At 46.3% G+C, this 25,642-nt stretch overlaps 1 protein-coding gene across 1 annotated transcript in view; it reads left to right on the top strand.

Moving 5' to 3' along the window:
* The window catches only part of galnt16 (UDP-N-acetyl-alpha-D-galactosamine:polypeptide N-acetylgalactosaminyltransferase 16), a 119,395-nt gene that overhangs the window by 89,254 nt on the left and 4,499 nt on the right, over positions 1 to 25,642 (top strand). Inside the window, exons 4-13 of the mRNA XM_067991104.1 lie at positions 2,426 to 2,493; positions 4,434 to 4,499; positions 6,758 to 6,879; positions 10,475 to 10,562; positions 14,639 to 14,723; positions 15,380 to 15,483; positions 20,215 to 20,341; positions 20,948 to 21,040; positions 21,791 to 21,874; positions 25,116 to 25,260. Of these exons, the coding sequence (XP_067847205.1) occupies positions 2,426 to 2,493; positions 4,434 to 4,499; positions 6,758 to 6,879; positions 10,475 to 10,562; positions 14,639 to 14,723; positions 15,380 to 15,483; positions 20,215 to 20,341; positions 20,948 to 21,040; positions 21,791 to 21,874; positions 25,116 to 25,260 (982 nt within the window). The remainder of the gene's footprint in view (positions 1 to 2,425; positions 2,494 to 4,433; positions 4,500 to 6,757; positions 6,880 to 10,474; positions 10,563 to 14,638; positions 14,724 to 15,379; positions 15,484 to 20,214; positions 20,342 to 20,947; positions 21,041 to 21,790; positions 21,875 to 25,115; positions 25,261 to 25,642) is intronic.

The raw sequence follows: 25,642 nt of genomic DNA, 5'->3' as shown, positions 1-25,642 counted from the left end.
TCAGCTCTATCCTCTCTATCACAGCCTTACCCGTCTCCATTTTATCAAACAACTATAGTCATTGCTTCTCTTATCTTTCTGACCTTGATCCTCCAAAACTCCAAATATACCATCCTAATTTTTTCCCCATGGTCCCACTCTGTCCATCTCACTGTTTCCTGCTCCTTAACTCATTCTTTCCCAGGACCTCAAAACTGTGCATCTCCTCACCTCATCACCGTCTTCTATCTTCCCCTCCTCCTACAATCTGCTGGGGTTTAAAACCCAAGTTTAGTGACACCTAACCTTTACTTCTTGATTCATCTCACTTTCTCTGGCACTTTTTTCAACCTTGGAGATGTCTTGCATTGCTGGCCTACAGCCACGTGTCTCAATCCATAATTCCATCCCTAAACCACTCCACCTCTCTCTAAGACGCTCCTTAACTCTATGACCAAGCTTTTGGTCACCTTCTTTGGCTTGGTGTCAATTTCTGTTTGATAATCGCTCCTGTGAAATGCCTTGGAACTTTTTACTATGTTAAAGGTGCTATATAAAGGCATGTTGTTGTTGTTGATCAAATGTCACAGCTGAAAGGCTAACCAATCATCTTTCCCTTTCAGATGCTGACTGACCCACTAGCATTCTCTCTTCATTCACCGTTTCTCCATTTTTCTCTCAGCTTTGTCATGTTTACTGGTTCGGCCCCAGCTGGCGAATTGTGTCCAATTCTGGGCACCACACTTTAGGAAGGATGTGAAGGCCTTAGAGAGGGTGCAGAAGAGATTTACTAGAATGGTACCAGGGATGAGGGACTTCAGTTATGTGGAGAGACTGGAGAAGCTGGGGTTGTTCTCCTTACAGCAGAGAAGGTTAAGAGGAGATTTGATAGAAGTGTTAAAAATCATGAAGGGTTTTGAAAGAGTAACTAAGGAGAAACTGTTTCCATTGGCAGGAGGGTCGGTAACCAGAGGACACAGATTTAAGGTGATTGGCAAAAGAACCGGGGGGAGAAATGAGAAGAAATGTTCTTACGCAATGAGTTCTTCTGATAAGGACATAGAAACAGAAGCATCAGTAGGCCAAAGGGCCCCTCGAGCCTGCTCCACCATTCAATAAGATCATGGCTGATCTTCTACCTCAACTCCACTTTCCCCCCGTATCCCCTGACTCCCTTAGTGTCCAAATATCCATCGATCTCGGTCTTGAATATATTCAACGACTGAGCATCCCCAGCCCTCTGGGGCTGAGAATTCCAAAGATTCACAACCCTCTGAGTGAAGACATTTTTTCTTATCTCGGTCCTAAATGGCCGACTTCTTACCTTCAGACTCTGCCCCCTAGTTCTATACTCTCCAGCCAGGGGGAACAGCCTCTCAGCATCTACCCTGTTAAGCCCTCTAAGAATTTTATATGTTTCAATGAGATCACCTCTCATTCTTCTAAACTCCAGAGAGTATAGGCCCATTCTACTCAATCTCTCCTCACAGGACAACCCTCTCATCCCAGGAATCAATCTAGTGAACCTTTGTTGCACCCCCTCCTAAGGCAAGTATATCCTTCCTTAGGTAAGGAGACCAAAACTCTACACAGTACTCCAGGTGAGGTCTCACCAGAGCCCTATATAATTGCAGCAAGATTTCCTTACTCTTATACTCCAACCCCCTTGTAATAAAGATCAACATACCATTTGCCTTCCTAATTGCTTGCTGTACCTGCATGTCAACTTTCTGTGATTCGTGTACAACGACACCCAAATCCGTCTGAATACCAACCTTTCTTAGTCTCTCACCTTTTAAAAAAATATGCTGCTTTTCTATTCTTCCTACCAAAGTGGATAATTTCACATTTCCCCACATTATACTCCATCAGCCACCTTCTTGCCCACTCACTTAACCTGTCTATATCCCTTTGCAGGCTCTTTGTGTCCTCCTCACAGCTTACTTCCCCACCTAGCTTTGTATCGTCAGCAAACTTGGTTACATTACACACAGTCCCTTCATCTAAGTCATTGATATAGATTGTAAATAGCTGAGGCCCAAGCACTGATCCCTGCGGCACCCCACTGGATCTGGAATGCGCTGCCTGAAAGGGTGGTGGAGGCAGATTCAGTCTTGGCTTTCAAAAGGGAATTGGATAAATACTTCAAAAGAAAATATTTGCAGGGCTCTGGGGAAAGAGCAGGAGAATGGGACTAATTGGATAGCTCTTTCAAACAGCTGGCACAGGCACGATGGGCCAAATGGCCTCCTCCATTCCTGTATGATTTAATGATACAAAGCTGGTAGCCAGGCCGTGGGTTAAGTGGAGTTCACAGCAAAATGTCTGCTTCCCAACTGGCAGGAGTTGAGGGAGACGGATGAGCTGTCTCGGGGGTTTACGTTTCTGGCGCCCGCTGGTAATGAGTTACAGCTTCTAATCCTCTCTTGTCTCTTGCTTCTTTCAGCATCCTGAACCGCAGTCCCCCCAATCTAATCCAGGAAATCATTCTTGTGGATGACTTCAGCAGCGACCGTGAGTAAATATTCCGTTATCAAACCGGGCCACTTAAAAAAAGAAAAGAGGGCATGAATGAACTATAGTGTGGTCATCAAAGCTTCTTTGGGGTGTTATCTTTTGTGGGTTCTAAACCTGGACGGCAGGAGGAGGGGAGGAGATACACAGTGTGGTTGATGGGGGTGAAATCACAGCTTGAAGTAGTCGTGCTGTGTATGAAAACTCATAGGCTTAAAAACCAATTCCAACACAAAATGAGGCACAGACTTAATGTAAAGCACAGAGTTCGATCTTAAAGATTGGGGTATAGGTTCTGGTTTTTCTTTTCATGTGGCTCAGTGAGTCTCACCCTCTCCTCTGAGTCCCACTCCAGAGACTTGAGCACATAATCTAGGCTGACATTCCCAGTGTCAGTACTGATGGAGTGCTGCACTGTCAGAGGTGGCACCTTTCGGATGAGATGTTAAACTGCCCTCTCATGGACGTAAAATATCCCATGGCACTATTCAAAGAAGAGCAGAGGAGCTCTCCCCCGGTGTCCTGGCCAATATTTATCCCTCAACTAACATCACTAAAACTGATTACCTGGTCATTATCACATTGCTGTTTGTGGGACCTTGCAAATTGGCTGCTGCATTTCCTACATTTGACTATACTTCATTGGCTATAAAGCACCTTGGGACATCCTGAGGTCGTGAAAGACACTGGATACATTTATCTTTTTTCTTTAAATGGCATCATGTTGACTTTAAGGTTGAATTTAATGTAGAAGAGTCTCAAAATGCTTCATGGAGGAGAAATGGACTCCAAGCAGTGGTCGGAGAGATCACCCAAAGCATCTGATCCAATAATAATAATTCGCCCACTGTGATCCATTGATTGAAGCATATTATTTAGAGACATTCCCTTGACAGCAGTATGTGGTATGTCAATGCTGCAATTTAAAATTCTCATCCTCGCTTTCAAATCCCTCCATGGCCTCCCCCCTCCCTATCTCTGTAACCTCCTCCAGCCCTACAACCCTCCCAGATCTCTGCGCTCCTCCAATTCTGGCCTTTTGCGCATCCCCGATTTTAATCACTCCACCATTGGTGGCTGTGCCTTCAGCTACCTAGGCCCTAGGTTCCCTAAACCCCTCCGCCTCTCTACCTCTCTCTCCTCCTTTATGACGCTCCTTAAAACCTGCCTCGTTGACCAAGCTTTTGGTCAAGTGTCTTAATATCTCCTTATTTGGCTCGGTGTCAAATTTTGTTTGACAGTCGCTTCTGTGAAGCGCCTTGGGATGATTTGCTACAATAAAGGCGCTATATAAATGCAAGTTGCTATTGTTGCAATTGGATGGGTGGTCAGATTCACACTGGACAAGTCAGGCAGTCTGCAAGCTAGCGGGACCTGCTGTAGGCAGAGTTGCTTCAAATCTGAATAAACCTATTCCTTTAGCGTTCAATATTGGAATTTAGTGAATCCTAGAATAATTTAAGCATTAGAACTGTAAACCCAAATGACTGTTTATAGGTCTTGCTTGTGACTTGAAGCAATATGTGTAGAGATTTTACATCAATACTCTTTCATATACATCAAGTAATGGCTCAAAAATTAGCACAAGAATTCACAGAATCTGTTGACAAATAACAACAGTAACTTGCTTTTATATAGGGCCTTTAACATAGTAAAATGTCCCAAGGTGCTTCACAAGAGCGATTATAAGACAAAAATTGACACTGAGCCATGTAAGGAAATATCAGGACAGGTGACCAAAAGCTTGGTCAAAGAGGTAGGTTTTAAAGGAGGAGAGAGAGAGGTAGAGTGGCAATACTGATAACATTTCTCAAATATTTGTATGAACGTATAAGAGGGAGAGAATAACAGCCAGTGTTAAAAACTAGATGGCATTTGCATTGTTTTTGAAGCACACAGTTCATCCCGCAAACATTAGCCTGTCCTCGTTTACCTTTCAGCTGAGGACTGCGAGCTCTTAACAAAGATGCGCAAAGTGAAGTGCTTGAGGAACACGAGGCGGGAAGGTAAGTCAGGATCGGAGAGGTTTTTTTTTCCATTCTCCTCCTTCAGTTCAAAGCTTATGACAGAATAAAACTTTGCTAGTCACATGACCAGTTGGTTCAAGTGTAGTCCCCGTTTAATCGTCTTTACCATCTGCCAGCCGTGGCTCAGTGGTAGCACTCTCACATCTGAGTCATGAGAGCACGTGGAATTGGAGGCAACCTCTTGGCTTGGATAGGGAATTGGTTCGGAGACAGAAAGTAGGGATAATGGGTATGGACTCAAATTAGCAGGATGTGACCAGTGCTGTTCCCCAGGGGTTTGTACTGGGGCCACAGCGTTTCACTATATTGATAAATGACTGAGATGAAGGAATAGAGAGATGTATATTCAAGTTTGCTGATGACACGAAGTTAGGTGGCACAGTAAATAGTGTTGATGGGAGCAGAAAGTTGTAAAGGGACATTGATAGATTGAGTGAGTGGGCAAAACTGGGGCAGATGGAGTTTAATGTGGGAAAGTGTGAGGTCACCTACTTTGGACCTAAGAAAGATAGATCAGAGTATTTTCTAAATGGCGAGAAGCTAGGAACTGTGGGTGAGCAGAGAGATTTAGGGGTCCGAGTACAGAAATCACTAAAAAACTAGTGGACAGGTACAAAAAATAATTTAAAAGGCTAATGGAATGTTGGCCTTTATCTCAAAGGGGCTGGAATACAAAGGGGCGGATGTTATATTCCAGCTGTACAGAGCTCTGGCGAGACCCCATCTGGAGATACTGTGTTCAGTTCTGGGCACCGCACCTCAGGAAGGATAGATTGGCCTTGGAGGGGGAGCAGCACAGATTCACCAGAATGATAGCGGGACTAAAAGGGTTAAATTATGAGGGCAGGTTGCATGGATTAGGCTTGTATTCACTCGAGTATAGAAGATTAAGGGGTGATCTAATTGAGGTGTTTAAGATGATTAAAGGATTTGATTGGGTAGATAGAGAGAAACTATTTCCTCTGGTGGGGGAGTCCAGAACAAGGGGGCATAACCTTAAAATTAGAGCTGGGCCATTCAGGGGTGATGTCAGGAAGCATTTCTTCACACAAAGGGGAGTGGAAATCTGGAACTCTCTCCCCCAAAAAGATGTTGAGGCTGGAGGACAATCGAAAATGTCAAAACTGAGGTTGATAGATTTTTGTTAGTTAAGGGTTACGTAACCAAGGCGGGTAAATGGAGTTGAGGTACAAATCAGCCATGATTTATTGAATGGCAGAACAGGCTCGAGGGGCTGAATGGCCTACTCCTGTTCCTATGTTCCTCTGAGTCAGAACGTCATGGGTTCAAGCCCCACACCAGAGACCTGAGCACATAATCCAGGCTGACACTCCCAGTGCAGTACTGAAGGAGTGCTGCAATGTCGGAGGTGCTATCTTTCGGATGAGACATTAAACCGAGGCCCCGTCTGACCCCTCAGGTGGATATAAAAGATCCCACGGCTATTATTATCCAGGGCCCATGGAAATTATTGGACACTGACCTCTTGGGTTCAGTGACCAGTGGTCCGGGTTGGCGTGAGCATGGCTCAAACTACAACCAGTTCCGACCTAAAATGGTAATAGAGGTCCTATGTACAGACAGCCTATTCCCAGCACTGCCTGCTGTGCAGAATCTGGTCCCGGATCACATTCAGTGCAGTTTTCCCTATTCCGATGGGAGACACCCTATCTTTGCACGGCCGATTGCCAAGATCAGGACAAACGGCGCTGTCGAGAATCGAACTGAATAGCCCCAGCCCCATGGGCACAGAACATCATTGCCCAAACACGATGCCATTTCTAAAGGCGGTCTCTTCGCCCAGGGGTCGCGTCTGAATTACCGTGGATTAACGGGGGCAGTCGACAGGCAAGCCTCTGAATCCATCCATGGCCTCGCCCCCTCTATCTCTAACCTCCTACAATCCTCCGAGATCTCTGCGCTCCTCCAATTCTGGCCTCTTGTGCATCCCCAATTTTCTTCACTCCACCATTGGCGGCCGTGCCTTCAGCTGCCTAGGCCCTAAGCTCTGGAGTTCCCTCCCTAAACCTCTCCGCCTCTCTACCTCTCTCTCCTCCTTTAAGACACTCCTTAAAACCTGTCTCTTGTCCTAATGTCTCCTTATGTGGCTCGATGTCAAATTCTGTTTGGTTTCACTCCTGTGAAGCGCCTTGGGATGTTTTACTACGTTAAAGGCGCTATATAAATGCAAGTTTTTGTTGTTGTTATTTTAGTGTAAAAGGCTTCTCTCTTTGTAGGGTTAATTCGCTCGCGGGTGAAGGGAGCTGACGCTGCTACCGCAGAGGTCCTGTCGTTCCTCGACAGTCATTGCGAGGTAAACAAGGACTGGCTGCAACCACTCTTGCAGAGGGTTAACGAGGTAAGCCTCTGTAAGATGTTCTCTACTGAAATGGTATTAGCAGTTCAAGGCTGGTGCCTAGGGGATGAGGTTAGAGGGTAAACACTTGTGTGCTTGTCAGGGTGAGGGCTGTCAGTGGTGGGGAATGAACCATTCTCGGGCGAGGCCAGCATTCATTGCCCAACCCTAATTGCCCTTGAGAAGGTGGTGGTGAGCCGCCTTCTTGAACCGCTGCAGTCCGTGTGGTGAAGGTTCTCCCACAGTGCTGTTAAGTAGGGAGTTCCAGGATTTTGACCCGGCGATGATGAAGGAACGACGATATATTTCCAAGGCAGGGTGGTGTGTGACTTGGAGGGGAACTTGGAGGTGGTTTTGTTCCCATGCACCTGCTGCCTTTGTCCTGGATGGTGGAGGTCATGGGTTTGGGAGGCTACCACTAGTCTGACTCAAACAGTTTGCCTCTGCCCAGTTCCAGTAGAGCTCCCTTACTCCACTAATGGGACATTTTTTCCCGTTCCCCACCTCCGACATCCTTGTGAGTGAGATTGCCAATTCAATTTGACTTTGGGCCAAACTCTAAGTGGTTTAGCGCCAAGGACACATGCTCACTAGGGACCGGATCGAGACAGCCCAAACTCATTTGGACCATCCTGTGTAATGTACCTTGTTGCTTCCATGATTTGCATCAATCCTTCAAGCTTCTGTCTCTCAAAATGGGGCAGGGAGCCGAGTTGAAGAGTATTCAGTCCCAATGTTACTATTCTGGTTAAGTGACGATACCAGGGAGAGGTGCAGGCCAGTGTTTCTCACCATTGTTTTTTTGATACCGACAAACCCAACAGCTTTCAGGTGACTAAAGTCAGCCCAGAGCAGAAATGTTTTCTGATTGTAGATCTCTTTCTCCCTGCATTCCCTCCCTCTTTGACTTCCTTTCCTCTCCTCTCCTGCTTGGGGGTAGGTAGAGAGGTAAGCTGAGTCTCTAGGGTTAAGGTGACTCCAAGATGGAAGAAGAAGAAAGTCTTGCATTTATCTAGCGCCTTTCACGACCTCAGGACATTCCAAAGTGCTTTACAGCCATGGTCACTGTTGTAATGTAGGAAACGCGGCAGCCAAATTGCGCACAGCAAGATCCCACAAACAGCAATGTGATAATGACCAGATAATCTGTTTTTAGTGATGTTGGTTGAGGGATGAATATTGGCCAGGATACTGGGGAGAACTCCCCTGCTCTCCGAAATAGTGCCACGAGATCTTTCACATCCCTTCTGCTCTCTCAGATGGACAACGGTTTAAAGTCTTATCCGAAAGACGAGCCTCTCCCTCGGTGCAGCCCTGGAGTGTCAGCCCGGATTATGTGCTCAAGTCTCTGAAGTAGAACTTGAACCCATGACCTTCTGACTCAAAGGGGAGAGTGATGCCAACTGAGCCATGGCAATACAGTACTGAGTAGTACAGTACTGAGGCAGTGTGTTCTGTCTGCCTGCTCGGGTATATGTAAAAGATCCTGTGGCATTATTCGAGGAAGAGCAAGAGGTTAGAATCATAGAACCATAGAAAAGATACAGCACAGAAGGGGGCCATTCGGCCTATCATGTCCGCGCCGGCTCGAAGAACAACCAGGTGCCCATTCTAATCCCACCTTCCAGCACCCGGTCTGTAGTCCTGCAGCTTACAGCACTTTAGGTGCAGGTCCAGGTACTTTTTAAGAGTTGAGGGTCCCTGCCTCTACCACCAGCTCGGGCAGCGAATTCCATACACCCACCGCCCTCTGGGTAAAAAAGTTTTTCCTCATGCCCCCTCTAATCCTTCTGCCAATCAGCTTAAATCTATGTCTTCTAGTTCTTGAACTCTCCGCTAGGAGAAACAGGTACTTCCTGTCTACTCTATCTGGGCCCCTCATAATTTTGTACACCTCAATCAAGTCTCCCCTCAGCCTCCTCTGCTCCAAGGAAAATAACCCCAACCTATCCAATCTCTCCTCGTAGCTGCAATTTTCAAGCCCTGGCAACATTCTTGTAAATCTTCTCTGCACTCTCTCCACAGCAATTACGTCCTTCCTGTAATGTGGTGACCAGAACTGCGCACAATACTCCAGCTGTGGCCTTACCAGCGTTTTATACAGTTCCATCAGTACATCCCTGCTTTTGTATTCTATACCTCCGCTAATAACGGAGAGCATTCCGTATGCCTTCTTCACAACCTTATTTACCTGTACTGCCACCTTCAGGGACCTGTGCACATGCACTCCAAGGTCTCTCACTTCCTCTGCCCCTCTCAATATATTCCCGTTTACTGCGTATTCCCTTTTACTGTTTGCCCTCCCTAAGTGCATTACCTCACACTTCTCCAGGTTGAACTCCATTTGCCACTTTTCCGCCCACTCCACCAATCCATTGATATCTTCTTGGAGTCGACAGCTATCCTCTTCACTATCAACTACACGGCCAATTTTTGTGTTGTCTGCAAATTTGCCAATCATGCCCCCTACATTCAAGTCCAAATCATTAATATATACAACAAACAGCAAGGGACCCAGCACTGAGCCCTGTGGCACACCACTGGAAACGGATTTCCATTCGCAAAGACATCCATCGACTTTTACCCTTTGTTTCCTGTTACTGAGCCAATTTTGGATCCAATTCACCACATTTCCCTGTATCCCATGGGCTTTTACCTTTCTGACCAGTCTGCCATGTGGGACTTTGTCAAATGCCTTACTAAAATCCATGTAGACAACATCCACTACACTACCCTCATCAATCCTCCTTATCACTTCCTCAAAGAATTTAATCAGATTTGTAAGGCATGACCTTCCCTGAACAAATCCATGCTGACTATCCCTGATTAAACCATGCCTTTCCAAGTGACAGTTTATCCTATCTCTCAGAATTGATTCTAATAGTTTGCCCACCACCGAGGTAAGACTGACCGGCCTATAATTGTTTGGCCTTTCCCTCGTACCCTTTTTAAACAATGGCACTACGTTTGCAGTCTTCCAGTCCTCCGGTACCTCCCCTGTATCGAGTGAGGATTGGAAAATGATCCTCAGAGCATCCGCTATTTCCTCCCTGGCTTCCTTCAATAGCCTAGGAAACAATCCATCTGGCCCTGGTGACTTATCAACTTTCAAGGATTCCAGTCCCTCTAGTACTTCCTCTCTTGTTATGTTTACCTTATCCAATATTTCACACCTCTCCTCTTTAACTACTACGTCCCGATCATCCCTTTGTGAATAAGGAGACAAAATATTCATTTAAAACCCTACCCACATCCTCTGCTTCTACACACAAGTTACCCTTATCATCCCTGATAGGTCCCACCTTTTCCTTAGCTATCCTCTTGTTCTTAATGTGCTGATGAAACATCTTTGGGTTTTCTTTAATCTTATTAGCTAATATTTTTTCATGCCCTCTCTTTGCTTTGTGTTAGAAATGAATCTATTGATTGTAAAGTACTTTGGGACATCATGAGGATGTGATAAAACACTCTGTGACTGCAAGTTCTTTCTTGTGATAGTTGGTATCGGAAAGACCCTGTAAATATTTTCCTTTCCCCTGTTATTTGAATGTAGTTCTCTAATGCTGACTGCACCCATTTCCTCTCCCCAACCCTCCAGGATTACACTCGTGTGGCGAGTCCCATCATCGACGTCATAAGCCTGGACAATTTTGCTTATCTTGCTGCATCCGCTGATCTGCGAGGAGGTACACGATATCTTTGGAATGTCATTTTTTTCTTCAAATGTGTGTTAAAGAAATCAAGGTAGAAAAGACTAGGCCTGAGCCTAGATTAGGTAAGAGATTGTGATTGGCTTGGTGTGTTCTGGGTGATTCCGGAACTAAGAGTCTGATTGTAGCCATTACCATAGTGATTGTCCTAACACCTTATTTATTTGAAGGCACTTTTATATTTAGGAGTTCATTTTAACCTAACCCTCCCGGATCGTCTGCTCGTTTTACTATCCATTAATGTTGTGTAAAGCTGATCCAATCCTGTCCATCTCCTGCTGGAAGGGTTAGGTTAAAATTAGCCCCTTAATATTTTTTTGTTTTGGGGGAGTTGCCCATTCGTCCAATCAAGCCTGCCCTGCCATTGGTTATCTGCGCAAACTCTATCCCTTTCAGCCCAATTTCTTGTCCTCTCTCCATATCCTTCAATACCACTACTTCCCAAGTGAGTATTTGTCTTCCTTTCCTCTCCTCCTTGAGTGTAGGTGGGGGGGATCAGCTGAGTCTCTCTACGGTGGAGGTGTATCCGAGATAAAAGACTTGCATTTATATAGTGCCTTTCATGAGTTTGTTCAGCCATTCAATTAGATCATGGCCGATCTGTACCTCAACTCCATATCCCTGATACCCTCACCCAACAAAAAACTGTCGATCTCAGTCTTGAAAATTTCAATTGACCCCCAGCATCCACAGCCTTTTGGGGGAGAGAGTTCCAGATTTCCACTCCCCTTCCTGATTTCACTCCTGAATGACCTAGCTCTAATTTTAAGATTGTGCCCCCTTATTCTGGGTTCCCCATCAGAGGTAATAGTTTCTCTCTATCTACTAATGAATACATTTAAACATCCCGGTTAGATCACCATTCAACCAGCAGAGGGCTGCTGATGGTGGGGAGGGGAGACAGAGGAGACTCAGGTCATTAGCAGCATCAACCAGTATTGCGGCAGGAAAGGTAACTGTGTGATCAGGAGTTGAACAGAGAGGGCTCGAAGTGATGAGCTTGGAGAGGACGGTAGGGGTGTGGAGAGCAGTGCGATGAGTCTCAATCTCCACAGAATGTGGATCCAGGGAGGAGGATCAGCATAGAGGAGGGATTGGTTGGAGCTTTGGCAGATTGAGAGAGGAAGGATCAGAGAAGCATTGCCTGTCGTGGTGTTGATAAATTATTAGGATTAGAATAAAATCGATAAATTTATTACCTGTCAAAGTACTGGCGTGCAGGGATGTATTGCAGATGGCACAAAGATAGGCCGTGTGGTTGATAGTGAGGAGCAAAGCTGTAAACTGCAGGAAGATATCAATGGACTGGTCAGATGGGTTGAAAAGTGGTCATACATTTGGGGAGAGCAAACAAGGGAAGGGAATACACAATAAATGGGAGGATACTGAGAGGTGTAGAGGAAGTGAGGGACCTTGGAGTGCATGACCACAGATCCCTGAAGGTAGCAGGGCAGGTGGATAAGGTGGTTAAGAAGGCATACGGGATACTTTCCTTTATTAGCTGAGGCATAGAATATAAAAGCAGGGATGTTATGCTAGAACTGAATAAAACATTGGTTAGGCCACAGCTTGAGTACTGCGTACAGTTCTGGTCACCACATTACAGGAAGGATGTAATTGCACTGGAGAGGGTGCAGAGGAGATTTACGAGGATGTTGCCAGGACTGGAGAATTTTAGCTGTGAGGAAAGATTGGATAGGCTGGGGTTGTTTTCCTTGGAACAGAGGAGGCTGAGGGGAGATTTGATTGAGGTGTACAAAATTGTGAGGGGCCTAGATAGAGTGAATAGGAAGGGCCTAGTTCCCTTAGCGGAGGGGTCAATAACCAGGGGGCATAGATTTAAAGTGATTGGGTGAAAATTTTTTTCCTAATTTCCGCTCTAATCCTTCTACCAGAGGGTGGTGAGGGTCTGGAACTCACTGCCTGAAAGGGTGGTAGAGGCAGAAACCCTCAACTCATTTAAAAAATACCTGGATGTGTACCTGAAGAGCCGTGACCTGCAGGGCTATGGACCAAATGCGGGAAAGTGGGATTATTCTGGGTGGCTCGTTTCTCAGCCGGCACATACACGATGGGCAGAATGGCCTCCTTTCTGTGCTGTAAATTTTCTATGATTCTATGATTAAACTGTAAGAAAATGAAGAAAAAAGGCAGGGCTGCTGGAAGTCACCTGCAGACAGTTTGGAGAGCTGTGAATGGCTGTGTTTAGCTGCTGTGATTGGGCCATAAATGTTCTTCCATCCTCAATGATCTTGAGCTCATCCAAAACTTTGCTACCCGAATCCTAACTCGCACCAAGTCCCGTTCACCATCACCCCTGGGCTCCAGCAACGCCTCGATTTTAACATTCTCACCCTTGTTTTCAAATCCCTTCATGGCCTCGCCCCTCCCTATCTCTGTAACCTCCTCCAGCCCGACAACCCTCCGAGATCTCTGCGCTCCTCCAATTCTGGCTGCTTGTGTGATTTTAATCGCCCCACACTGGTGGCCGTGCCTTCAGCTACCTTGGCCTTAAGCTCTGGTGCTACCACTGAGCCACGGTTAATGTGTAATTTACTTGTCGGACATTACTGTATTCCTGGTTTCAGACCATTATTGCAATGCAGGATCAGCAGATCCCAGTTATACTGCTGGTCACGGGAAACAAAGAGTTCCGTGGGTGCAATGCTCACTGGCATTGGTTAAATTTTATTGTCACAGGAGAAAGTTTTGCTACCACTGAAAATAATTTGAAGTTTGAAAGTTTGCAAAAGTTGCCTGGCTATATTAAGGGGTGATCTAAGTGCGGTGTTTAAAATGATTAAAGGATTTGATAGGGTAGATAGAAACTATTTCCTCTGGTGGGAGAGTCCGGAACAAGGGGGAATAACCTTAAAATTAGAGCTGGGCCGTTCGGGGGTGATGTCAGGAAGCATTTCTTCACACAAAGGGGAGTGGGAATCTGGAACTCTCTCCCTCAAAAGGCTATGGATGCTGGGGGTCAATTGGAGCTTTCAAGACTGAGATAGATAGGTTTTTATTGGGTAAGGGTATCGAGGGATATGGAGCAAAGGAGGGAAAATGGGGTTGAGGTACAGATCAGCCATGATCTAACTGAATGGCAGAACAGGCTCGAGGGGCTGAATGGCCTCCTCCTGTTCCTATGTTCCTATCTCCTGGAGCTAGACTGCAGTGAACCTCCTTTCCCCTTGAGCTAAACAGGTTAGACTGAGAGTCAGATTAACGCCTCATTGGAAAGACGGCACCTCCAGCAATTCCATGCTGGAAACTTGAAGCAAAATGATCAAATGGTAAAGTCTGAGGGGACTGTCTCACTCCTCTGCGTGTGGGAGCTGCCTTGTTATTTTGTTAAATAATTTTTTTAAAGTAGAGATCACCGTGAACCACGAGGGTCTGGACTCAAAAGCAATTTAACCGGGAAATGTCTCCCTATTTCAGTCCCTTATGGTTCAGAATTTGACCAGACAGACATGTCTCTCGAATTCCCAGGTGGTTTCAGCTGCTTTGAGCTGAAAGAATAATCCTGGGCCTGCTGGGGGAGGGGGAAAACCTTGGATTAATTCAAGGTGAAAACCAGTGATCTCCAGCACCGAGAAGGACAAGGGCAGCAGACACACGGGAACAACATCACCTGCACGTTCCCCTCCAAGTCACACACCATCCCGACTTGGAAATATATCACCGTTCCTTCATCGTCGCTGGGTCAAAATCCTGGAACTCCCTCCCTAACACCATTGCGGGCAGTATGACCACTCGGACTGCAGTGGTTCAAGAAGGCGGCTCACCACCACCTTCTCAAGGGCAATTAGGGATGGGCAATAAATGCCGGCCTCGCCAGTGACGCCCACATCCCCAGAATTAATATTAAAAAATGACACGAAGAGGGAACAGGAAGGTTGTGGATGGTTGAGCTAAGGGATGAGCTGAGTGAACTCCCTCATCTATGTCAATCTTGTGAAGTAACTTTGGCACAGTTCAGGCAGCCTCTCAGATTTCCCTCTGTTGTGGGCTTTATTGGACTTCTTGCTGTTTTATCCTCCCTCCCCCCATAGGGTTTGACTGGAGTTTGCATTTTAAATGGGAGCAGATGCCCATTGAACAGAAGATGGTGAGGACGGACCCGACTGAATCAATACGGTAAGCACTGGGTGAGGGGGCTGGGAAAGCACAGCCCCAATGTCCTTCACCTGATTTCAGTCGGTCAAATGAATGTCATGGTCTTAAATCAATTGGCTTGTATTTGGTTTGCACACGGACGCGGTGGGTCATTTTAACTGTGGGCGATGATTTAAACTGAGTAATAGCGAATTGGCTGCCCATTGTACGGCTCCCCGATTTTCCGTTCTGTTGACTTCAATCAAAAGGAAAATCAGGCGCGTTGTATGAGGGCTGGCTAATTCGATATCTCCCGGTTTACACCATCGACCACGGTTAAAATTACCCCAAGAAACCCGGGGCGCACTCCGGAACCCAGGGCATGTTCTGGAACCCACGACTTGCTCTGGAACCTGGAGCGTGTCCTGGAGCCCTCCGGAATATCCCGCCTCGTGCTGGGGCTTGGCAGCAGCTCGCAATCCCCCCGCCCCCGAACATACTGTTGTCATTCTAGTTTAATGTCTCATCCGAAAGACAGCACTTCCGACAGTGCAGCACTCCCTCAGTACCACACTGGGAGTGTCAGCCTGGAATTTGTGCTCAAGTCTCTGGAGTGGGACTCGAACCCATGACCTTCAGACTCAGAGGAGAGTGAGACTCACTGAGCCACGGCTGACACCTGTGCTTTATTTCTATAGGACCCCTGTTATTGCCGGAGGGATCTTTGTCATCAGTAAATTCTGGTTCAACCACCTTGGCAAATATGACACGCAGATGGACATTTGGGGTGGTGAAAATTTTGGTGAGTTCTTGTATTTCTCTTTTTTTTTCTTGCAGGTGTCTGTTATCACCTGACTGCTTATTGTGAGTTCATTCTGAAAGTTGGGTTATGCTGGATAGTAACACAAGAACATAAGAAATAGGAGCAGGAGTAGGCCAATACGCCCCTCGAGCCTGCTCCACCATTCAATCAGATCGTGGCTGATCTTCGACCTCAACTCCACTTTCCCGCCTAATCCCCATATCCCGATTCCCCTGGAGTCCAAAAATCTATCCATCTCAGTCTTGAATATACTCGATGACTGAGCATCCACAGCCCTCTGGGATAGAGAATTTCAAAGATTCACAACCCTTTGAGTGAAGAAATTTCTCCTCATCTCAGTCATAAATGGCCGACCCCTTATCCTGAGACTATGCCCCCTAGTTCTAGACTCTCCAGCCATGGGAAACAGCCTCTCAGCATCTACCCTGTCAAACCCCCTCAGAATCTTGTATTATTAGAGGTAGCCTGGACGGGGAGCTAGAGTTGCCGCTTATTGTTATAGTTTGAATACCAGATGAACTGCCCTGCTTTTCTTCGAATATGGCCATGCTATCTTTTACACCTTCCTGTGAGGGCAGATGGAGGCTAAAGTTATCATCTCAGCCAAAAGACGGCACCTCCAACAGTGCAGCACTCCCTCAGTACCACACTGGGAGTGTCGGCCTAGATTATGTGCTGAAGTCTCTGAATCCTGGCTGACACCTATACTGGGAAAGGTATAATGATTCTAATTAAGTAGTCTCAACCCAGGTTCCCAGTAGCTGTTAAAGCATAAAATTGTCTGTAATTTGGTACTCCAAGATCAAGGCTGATGATGGAGGGAGGGAGGGAGGGTAGGGAGGGTAGGGGAGAGGAGCCGCTGAGCTTGGGGTAGTTTAAAGCAAGCTTTACTCTGCACCTGGCTATGCCACACCTGATCTGGAAGTGCTTGATACTAAAGAGGGGGAATTTGATAGAGTTTTTTGATGAGGTAACAGAGAGGTTGATGAGGGCAATGCGGTTGATGTGGTGTCTCTGTTTCAAAAGGCGTTTCATAAAGTGTCACATTATAGGCTTGTCATCAAGATTGAAGCCCATGGAATAAAGGGGTCAGTAGCAGCATGGATACAGAGTTGGCTCAGTGACAGGAAACAGAGAGTAGTGGTGAACGGTTGTTTTTCGGACTGGAGGGAGGTGTACAGTGGTGTTCCCCAGGGGTCGGTGCTGGGACCACTGCTTTTCTTGATATATATTAATGACTTGGACTTGGGTGTACAGGGCATAATTTCCAAATTTGCAGATGAGACAAAACTTGGAAGTGTAGTAAACAGTGAGGAGGATAGTGATAGACTTCAAGAGGATATAGACAGGCTGGTGGCATGGGTGGACACGTGGCAGATGAAATTTAACACCGAAAAATGCAAGGTGATACATTTCGGCAGGAAGAACGAGGAGAGGCAATATAAACTAGAGGGCACAACTCTAAAAGGGGTACAGGAACAGAGAGATTCTGGGGGTATATGTGCACAAATCGCTGAAGGTGGCAGAGCAGGTTGAGAAAGCTGTTAAAAAAGCACACAGGATCCTGGGCTTTATGAATAGAGGCATAGAGCTCAATTTTGAAATGGTGGTGGGTTGGCAGCGGGGGGGGTGAAGGTGCATGTGGCAAACCAGAATTTAAAAAAAACTTACCGATTCCGACGCGGTCGCGATGTCATTGTTGGTGATTAAAGTTCTTTCTGGGTTTCGCGCCCGGCGGCCCCTGAGTGACAGGCTGTCTGCTGACAGGAGCTGCAATACCGAGGGTGGGTGGGGGGGTGAGAAAGAGAGAGAGAATGAGACTCAGCGGGGGAGGGGGGGAGGAGGAGGAGGAGGAGAAGGAGAGAGGAGAGAGAGGGAGGGGAGGAGGGAGGAGGGAGGGGGGAAGGGGGCAGATCGGCGGGTGGGGGGAGAGAGAGGGGCAGATCGGCGGGGGTGGGGAGAGAGAGGGGCAGATCGGCGGGGGGGGGGGAAGAGAGGGGCAGATCGTGGGGGGGGGGGGGAAGAGAGGGGCAGATCGGTGGGGGGAATGGGGACATCGGGGGGGAAGAGCGGCTGTTCGGTGGGACGTGGGTGGGGGGGAGATGGGGAGATCGTAGAGGGAGACATCGGAGCTGGGTGGGAAGGTAGGTTGATTTTATGTTTTAACTGTTTAACCAGGCGTGAATCAGAAGCCGTGGAAAAGCCGCCCAGGTACGTTAAAAATCGTTTGAACCACCTAATATATCACTGGTAAAGTGCCTGAGGTACATTTGGTTCTTTAACTATCATCCTGCTGGCTTTAATTGCCGGCGGGACTTCCAGATTCGGGGCCCCCCCGCACACAGGTGAGTCTGTGGGAAACGCGGGAGTCGGCGGGTTGGAGCCGGTTTCTGAACCCGCTCTGTATTTCTGCAATTTTCGCAGCCCCCCCGCCCCCAAACCACCCGCAATTTAAGTTTAAAATTGAGCCCATAAGAGTACAAAAGCAAGGAAGCCACGATGAACCTTTATAAAACACTGGTTCAGCCACAACTGGAGTATTGTGTCCAGTTCTGGGCACCGCACTTCAGGAAAGATGTGAAGGCCTTAGAGAGGGTGCAGAAAGGATTTACTAGAATGATTCCAGGGATGAGGGACTTTAGTTACTTGGATTGACTGGAGAAGCTGGGGCTCTTCTTGGAACAGAGAAGGTTGAGAGGAGATTTGATAGAGGTATTTAAAATCATGAAGGGTTGAGACAGAGTAGATAGAGAGAAACTGTTCCCATTGGCGGAAGGGTCAAGAACCCAAGGACATAGATTTAAGGTGATTGGCAAAAGAACCAAAGGTGACATGAGGAAAAACCTTTTTACACAGCGAGTGGTTAGGATCTGGAATGCACTGCCCGAGGGGGTGGTGGAGGCAGATTCAATCATGGCCTTCAAAAGGGAACTGGATAAGTACTTGAAAGGAAAAAATTTGCAGGGCTACGGGGAAAGGGCGGGGGAGTGGGACTAGCTGGGTTGCTCTTGCATAGAGCTGGCGTGGACTCGATGGGCTGAATGGCCTCCTTCTATGTAACCTTTCTATGATTCTAATTGTCTCAATTTGCCAGCACAAACATCCTTCACTCCTGTGAGCACAAGACAAGAAAAAAGAGGAATGAAAGTACGTAGAGTATTGTGTTTCTCTCAATATTGGAATCAAAATACCATGACTTGGCTAAACTTGAGTTCATCCAAAGCTCTGCTGTCCATGTCCAAACTCACATCGAGTTCTGTTCACCCATCACCCCTGTGCTCCCAGTTCAACAACACCTCGATTTTTAAAATTCTCATCCTTGTTTTCAAAACCCTCCATGGCCCTCACCCCTCCCTATCTCTGTAGCCTCCTCCAGCCCTACATCCCTCCGAGATCTCTGCACTCCACCAGTTCTGGCCTCTTGCGCATCCCAGATTTTAATCGCTCCACCATTGGCGGCCGTGCCTTCAGCTGCCTAGGCCCTAAGCTCTGGAATTCCCTCCCTAAACCTCTCTACCTCTCTCTCCTCCTTTAAGTCGCTCCTTAAAACCTACTTTGACCAAGCTTTTGGTCATCTGTCCTAATATCTCCTTAGGTGGCTCGGTGTCAAATTCTGTTTGATAATCACTCCTGTGAGGCTCCTTGGGAGGTTTTACTACATTAAGGGCGCTATATAAATGCAAGTCCACAGGATGCACTGCAGCAACTCGCCAAGGCTTCTTCGACAGCACCGCCCAAACCCGCGACCTCTACCACCTAGAAGGACAAGAGCAGCAGGCACATGGGAACAACACCACCTGCACGTTCCCCTCCAAATCACACACCATCCCGACTTGGAAATATATCGCCGTTCCTTCATCGTCGCTGGGTCAAAATCCTGGAACTCCCTTCCTAACAGCACTGTGGGAGAACCGTCACCACACGGACTGCAGCGGTTCAAGAAGGCGGCTCACCACCACCTTCTCAAGGGCAATTAGGGATGGGCAATAAATGCTGGCCTCACCAGCGACGCCCACATCCCATGAACGAATAAAAAAAAAAGTTGATGGTGTTGTTGACAGTTGGAGGACCCCCTTGGTTTGAAGTTGATTGTGGGGACAGATAAATATCTGGAAGGAAAGGAATGTTCCACAAAGATTTGCACCTTCTGAGGCAGCTTGCAGCCCATTGGTTCAGTCTGTTCAGTGACGTTTTGTTTGTTTAGCACTATTAAGGGACCAGTTAATGTCGACCATGACCAGATGTTTCACCTTGTCCAGAACAGTAGATCCAGAGGACACGGCCTGCACTTGAAGGGGGTAAATTCAACACTGATCTGCAGGAACAATATTTCAGTGAGCGAGTGGAACAGATTCCCCAGGGAGATGATGGAAGTGGTTAATATTGATTCATTCAAATGTAAATTAGATAGATTTCTTTCAGAAAATAACATTTTGGGATCCAGTATCTGAGTAATTTGAGACATGACATGGGGTAAGTGTAACTAGCTCGGGAGGAACAACTGACTTTAGACCTATGGTTCCTAAATCCCTCCACCCCTGGGGGTTTCCCTCGCCTCATGTCTGGGTCTGTTGTGGACTCATTGATAGAGATTGATTGCTCTGATTAGTCAACAACTCCACTATCGTATCATGTGACTACCAGGATGGTAGAGGTGAACTAGACGGACTGTGGTCTTTTTGGTCTAGAAATTCCTATGTTCACTTCCAGAGCTGTCTTTCCGTGTTTGGATGTGCGGAGGAAGTTTGGAGATTGTGCCGTGCAGCCGTGTGGGGCACGTCTTCCGCAAGCGACACCCATACGACTTCCCCGAGGGCAACGCTCTCACTTATATAAGGTAAGCCTGCAGGAGTTAGAGCAGGAGGGGGTGTGATAAGTCTCAACTGTAACGCAGTGAGGACATAAGGAAGATGGTGTATTTTGATAGATTTTTGTTATGCAAGGGTATTAAGGGATATGGAACCAAGGCGGATAGGTGGAGTTAAGGTGCAGATCAGCCATGAGCTAATTGAATGGCGGATCAGGCTCGAGGGGCTGAATGGCCTCCTCCTGTTCCTATGTTCCTATTTGCAGCTTAGGTGAATTGGGAGATGCGCAAGAAGTGTTTTGAAAGGAATCTTCCCAATTGCTCACCCCAGTGAGACCATGGCACATGATCCTCTATTAACTATATCTTATCTCAACTGTCAAAGGTGGCACTGACATTAATTAACAAACATAGGAACAGTGACGGACAGGAAAAGACCCCCTGGTCCATCCAGCCTGTCCCACACAATTGTAATACCCTGTGTATACAATATATAAACTCTCCACCCCACCCAAAAACAACTGCCCCAGCCAGAAACAGGTCCAGTTTGGCAAAGGGTGGTTGGGGGCAGGTCTATGTTTTATTTTGATGCTTTAAACTCCGACAGTGAAGAGCGTCTGCATGTGTTTGTTTAAGGAATACCAAACGGACTGTGGAGGTCTGGATGGATGACTATAAACGGTACTACTACGAGGCCAGGCCCTCAGCCGTTGGCAAGGCCTACGGAAAGTAAGTCTGAGAAATCTTTAAGCAACTTCTTTTCTAATCATATCTTCTGCCTCTTCCTTGTAACTCCGTTGCATTTATATTTAAGCGGAATGTGCCTCAATATCGCACCTTGTCACGTCTTAAAGCATTTTACATGAGTTACTTCAAAGTGCAGAGACTTGTATTACGTAGGAAACAGAAGCAGCCATTTTGTGCACAGTGAGATCCCACAGCAACGAGATGATTCTGTTTTTTTTGGTGCAAAGAATGATGGCTTGGGCACTCCCTTGCTCTTCTTCAAATATGCCATGGGATCTTTAATGGCCACATCTCATCTGAAAGACGGCACCAACGACACTGCAGCATTCCCTCAGTACTGCACTGGAGTGTCATCCTGTGCTCAAGTCTCTGGAGTGGGACTTCAATCCACAAGTTTCTGACTCAGAGGGGAGAGTGCCACCCACTGAGCCAGGGCTGACTTGACATGATCTGCTCCCAACTCTCTGCTCCACCAGTGCCTCTCTGTATCCAGGAGGCTTACAACAAAGGACCAGGGTGAAAGACCCTTGGAATTCCTGGTCTAGTCAGGAAGGCCCTGCCTCTATGTGGTTTCTCTTCCAGATCGGGCAGCTGTGGGCACAAAGGTGGCCCAGTTTCTAACGAGCTGCTGCGTTGCATCCTTTGGTTATAAGCTCTGACTCTCAATTGGTGCTTAGAGATCCAGAAGTGAAGTTCATTGGCTACACTGTAACTTAGCGCCCTCTGTTTCAGTATTGCAGATAGAGTGCAGCTGCGCAGTAAGCTACAATGCAAGTCCTTTCAGTGGTACCTGGAGAACATCTATCCCGAGCTGAGGTAGGATTACTGCTGGTTTCTATTCATCGTCCTCCCTTACCCTCTGCTCTGCCCATTATTGGGGTTTAGGACACTCACTGTCCTTCATTTATGATACAGGCATGTGGACTCGAGAGAGACATCTGATTAATAAACACACTAATACAACCCATTACATGCTGTGCTCAAGAGACCGGTACCAACTATACCCCCGAGCAGAGAACTCATCGGAGGTCCGTAAGCTGTGTCCTCCAGACTGCTCGTGCTAACCCTATGCAAGACATATTACCTAGATAATATATTAAAGCTTACATCTGCGCAGTTTTCTTGCCTACAAAATGTTATTTTGTCCTGATTTTAACATTATTGTTACATTTTTGGTCAACTTTGGCTACTGTAAAATCCTATGTCCACATTTATAATGGAAACTGCCTATGTAAACTTGTCACACTGCGACTTTAAATGGGGACTGAATTACATCTGCATGCCCTGGCCTAATCATCCCTAACATTTAACCCCGTTTCACCAGACGGTTACATTTGGTCGTGCCTCTCTGTACAATGTCACAGGAGATTGATTGGTAATGTATTAAAAATCTTGCTTATAGAGTGTGCCATCAATACCTCCTATAACATTTCTCTCACTGTTAGTTATATTTATTCTAATATAGGCAGATTCTTTATACTTACCTCCTATTGACTTATTCAAACATTTAATTGACGCCCAGCCCTGGTCAATTAAACTGCGACCAATCAGTTCTTCACCACATGCACTGATTAGGCCACATTACCAATCGGCGAGTGTTTCTTTTTCATTTCTTATGAAAATCAACAATAATCCCACCACTTCAATTTATTACATATATATGTACATACACACACCTACACCTCTCCCCTCATGATCCAAGGCTTTCTCTTCTCACCAACATAGGAACAGGAGGAGGCCATTCAGCCCCTCGGGCCTGTTCCGCCATTCAGTCAGATCGTGGCTGATCAGTATCTTAACTCCATTTACCTGCCTTTGCTTCATATCCCTTGATATCCTTACCCAACAAAAATCTGCCAAAGTGCTTCCTGACATCACCCCTGAGCCCCCTTGTTCTGGACAGAGTTACATCGAGATTACGGCACAGAAACAGGTCTTTCAGCCCAACTGGTCTATGCCGGCATTTACGCTCCACACGAGCCTCCTCCCACCCTACCTCACCTGTCCCTATCAGGACACCCTTCCATTCCTTTCTCCCTCATGTGCTTATCTAGCTTCCCCTTAAATGTATCTGATATTTGCCTCAACCCACAAGGTTATGTAATCTTTATTCAGACGAACGAGAGACCAGTCCACAGAATCCCTCATTCCAATACTGTTGACTTTATAAACGAACCAAATACAAGAAAAACATCAAATGTACTGAAACCAGTCTCATACTCGAATTCTCATTTAGCTCTAGTGTTCCATTATCATAATGCAAACTGGAGAATTCTGAAGTCAGATCATTTGAGAAGCAGATTCTGGAAATCAATTTGAAGATCCAAAGTGTTTGTTCACAACCAGATGTCAAAACAAATCAAAATTAGACTGTGTTTTAATGAGAAGGATAAACGTCTCATAGTAGATTAAGTAACCAGGACGAGCATTGAGATTCATGTTGTGGGAGGAAGGGAAAGGAACAGTAAGTAATCAGCCAGCAAGCTGCAGCCCTTTCTCCTTTCCACATGCTTCATTCCTTCCCCTCCCTGCCCCAGCAGCTTCTCTTTCACATAATGTGTTTGGGATTAATTTAAATAATAAAATGTCAAACTCCGAAGGCGGAGGCTGAAGTAATTTCAATCTTTAAGTCTTCCCCTAATTTAAAAAAAAGTCCTTACACACATCTCGAGAGGAAATGTCTCTATATTGTGCTGAGAAAATCTGGTTTGCTGGAGATCCTCATACTGACTCCCCATCCAATCATTTCAATGATTGTGTGACTGGCCAGTCTCCAAATGCTTACCATTTGCCCCCCATCCCTCTGATTTTGGATGCCGATTTCAATGCTGAAACAAATGTAAAGTTTTGAAAAACTCACATAAATTGCAGGCAGATAGAAAATACTTAGCTCAGCAAGACTTTTCAGACAAAATGGCTTTTGTAACAAAACCATGGCCTTGGTGCAAATTCACCAGAATGGTACAGGGGCTTAAAGGGTTAACTTATGAGGACAGATTGCATAAACTAGGCTTGTATTCCCTCGAGTATAGAAAATTAAGCGCTGATCTAATCAAGGTGTTTAAAATGACAAAAGGATTTGATAGGGTAGATACAGAGAAACTATTTCCTCTGGTGGGGGAATCCAGAACAAGGGGGCATAATCTTAAAATTAGAGCCAGGCCGTAAAAGGGAAGTAGAAATCTGGAATACTCTTCCCTCAGAAGGTGTGAATGCTGGGCCAATTGAAACATTCAAGACGGATCGATAGATTTTTATTAGATAGGGATATAATGGGATATGGAATAAAGGCGGGTAATTGGAGTTAAGATACCCATAATCTACATGAATGGCGGAACAGCCTCGAGGGGCTGAATGGCCTCCTCTTCTTCCAATGTTCCTAAAATAGCAAATTGTTCTTGTAGAACTTTTTTAAATGTTTCTGGAGGAGATAGAGGAAATAGTTTCTCTCTATCTACCCTATCAAATCATCTTAAACACCTCAATTAGATCACCCTTAATCTTCTAAACTCAGGGGAATACAAGCTTAGTCTGTGCAACCTGTCCGCATAATTTAACCCTCTAACCCCCGGTATCATTCTGGTGAATCTGCGCTGCTCCCCCTCCAAGGCCTATATATCCTTTCTGAGGTGCGGTGCCCAGAACTGAACGCAGTGCTCCAGATGGAGTCTAAGAGGAGCTCTGTACAACATTTGCTATTGCTTAGCCGATGATGTTATAAAGACCCTACTGGCAGGCCTGTACCAACGTGGCCTTGAGGCAGTAATGAAGAGGCTCACAACAAAACTGCTACAACATTGGGAGTGAACAGCTGTCAGAAACCATTTCTCCAGGTTCTTGTGCGGAATAAAGGAGCATGTGCAGATATTGTAGACGTGCTTGTGTCCCACCTTTCCCAGAATTACTCTACATTGGTTTGTTGTTGTCTCTTGACGATGTATGTTGGTATCACACATATATCCATCTTGCATACGACATTTATTTCCTCAGGTACTGTTTTCTATCCAGTTTGTCATGACTGAGTGAGACACTTTTTACAACCTCCTTTTTGCTTCAGAATCCCAGAAAAGGAAGTGTCTGAGACGGTTGTGTTGAGACAGGGAGGAAAGTGCGTGGAGTCTCAGACCCCCTACAAGACGGGCAACATCATTATCAGCCTGGGGCAGTGCACCGAGACACACAGCAGCATTCCCTTCAGCCAGGTGAGAGACAGACTCCAACTCTTCCTTCCCCTCTTTCACAATCAAGATGTGGAGATGCCGGTGATGGACTGGGGTTGACAATTGTAAACAATTTTACAACACCAAGTTATAGTCCAGCAATTTTATTTTAAATTCACAAGCTTTTGGAGGCTTCCTCCTTCGTCAGGTGAACGATGTGAAAATGAAATCCTCGAAATGAAATCGCATTTATAATTCACAGAACAATGCTTGGTGATAACAGACAGTTTTTTCAACTGCCCCTTGCCAAGGCAATCAGTGTGCAGACAAACAGTCGCCAAACAGGAGGGTTCCCTCCCAGTCGGGGAACACTTCAGCAGTCATGGACATTCATCCACCGACCTTCGGGTAAGCGTACTCCAAG

The sequence above is a fragment of the Heptranchias perlo genome, chromosome 10 (assembly GCF_035084215.1).
Source record: "Heptranchias perlo isolate sHepPer1 chromosome 10, sHepPer1.hap1, whole genome shotgun sequence".
Classification (NCBI taxonomy): domain Eukaryota; kingdom Metazoa; phylum Chordata; class Chondrichthyes; order Hexanchiformes; family Hexanchidae; genus Heptranchias; species Heptranchias perlo.
Note: the sequence above shows the minus strand (reverse complement) of the source record. Positions and strands in the feature narration are given on the sequence as shown.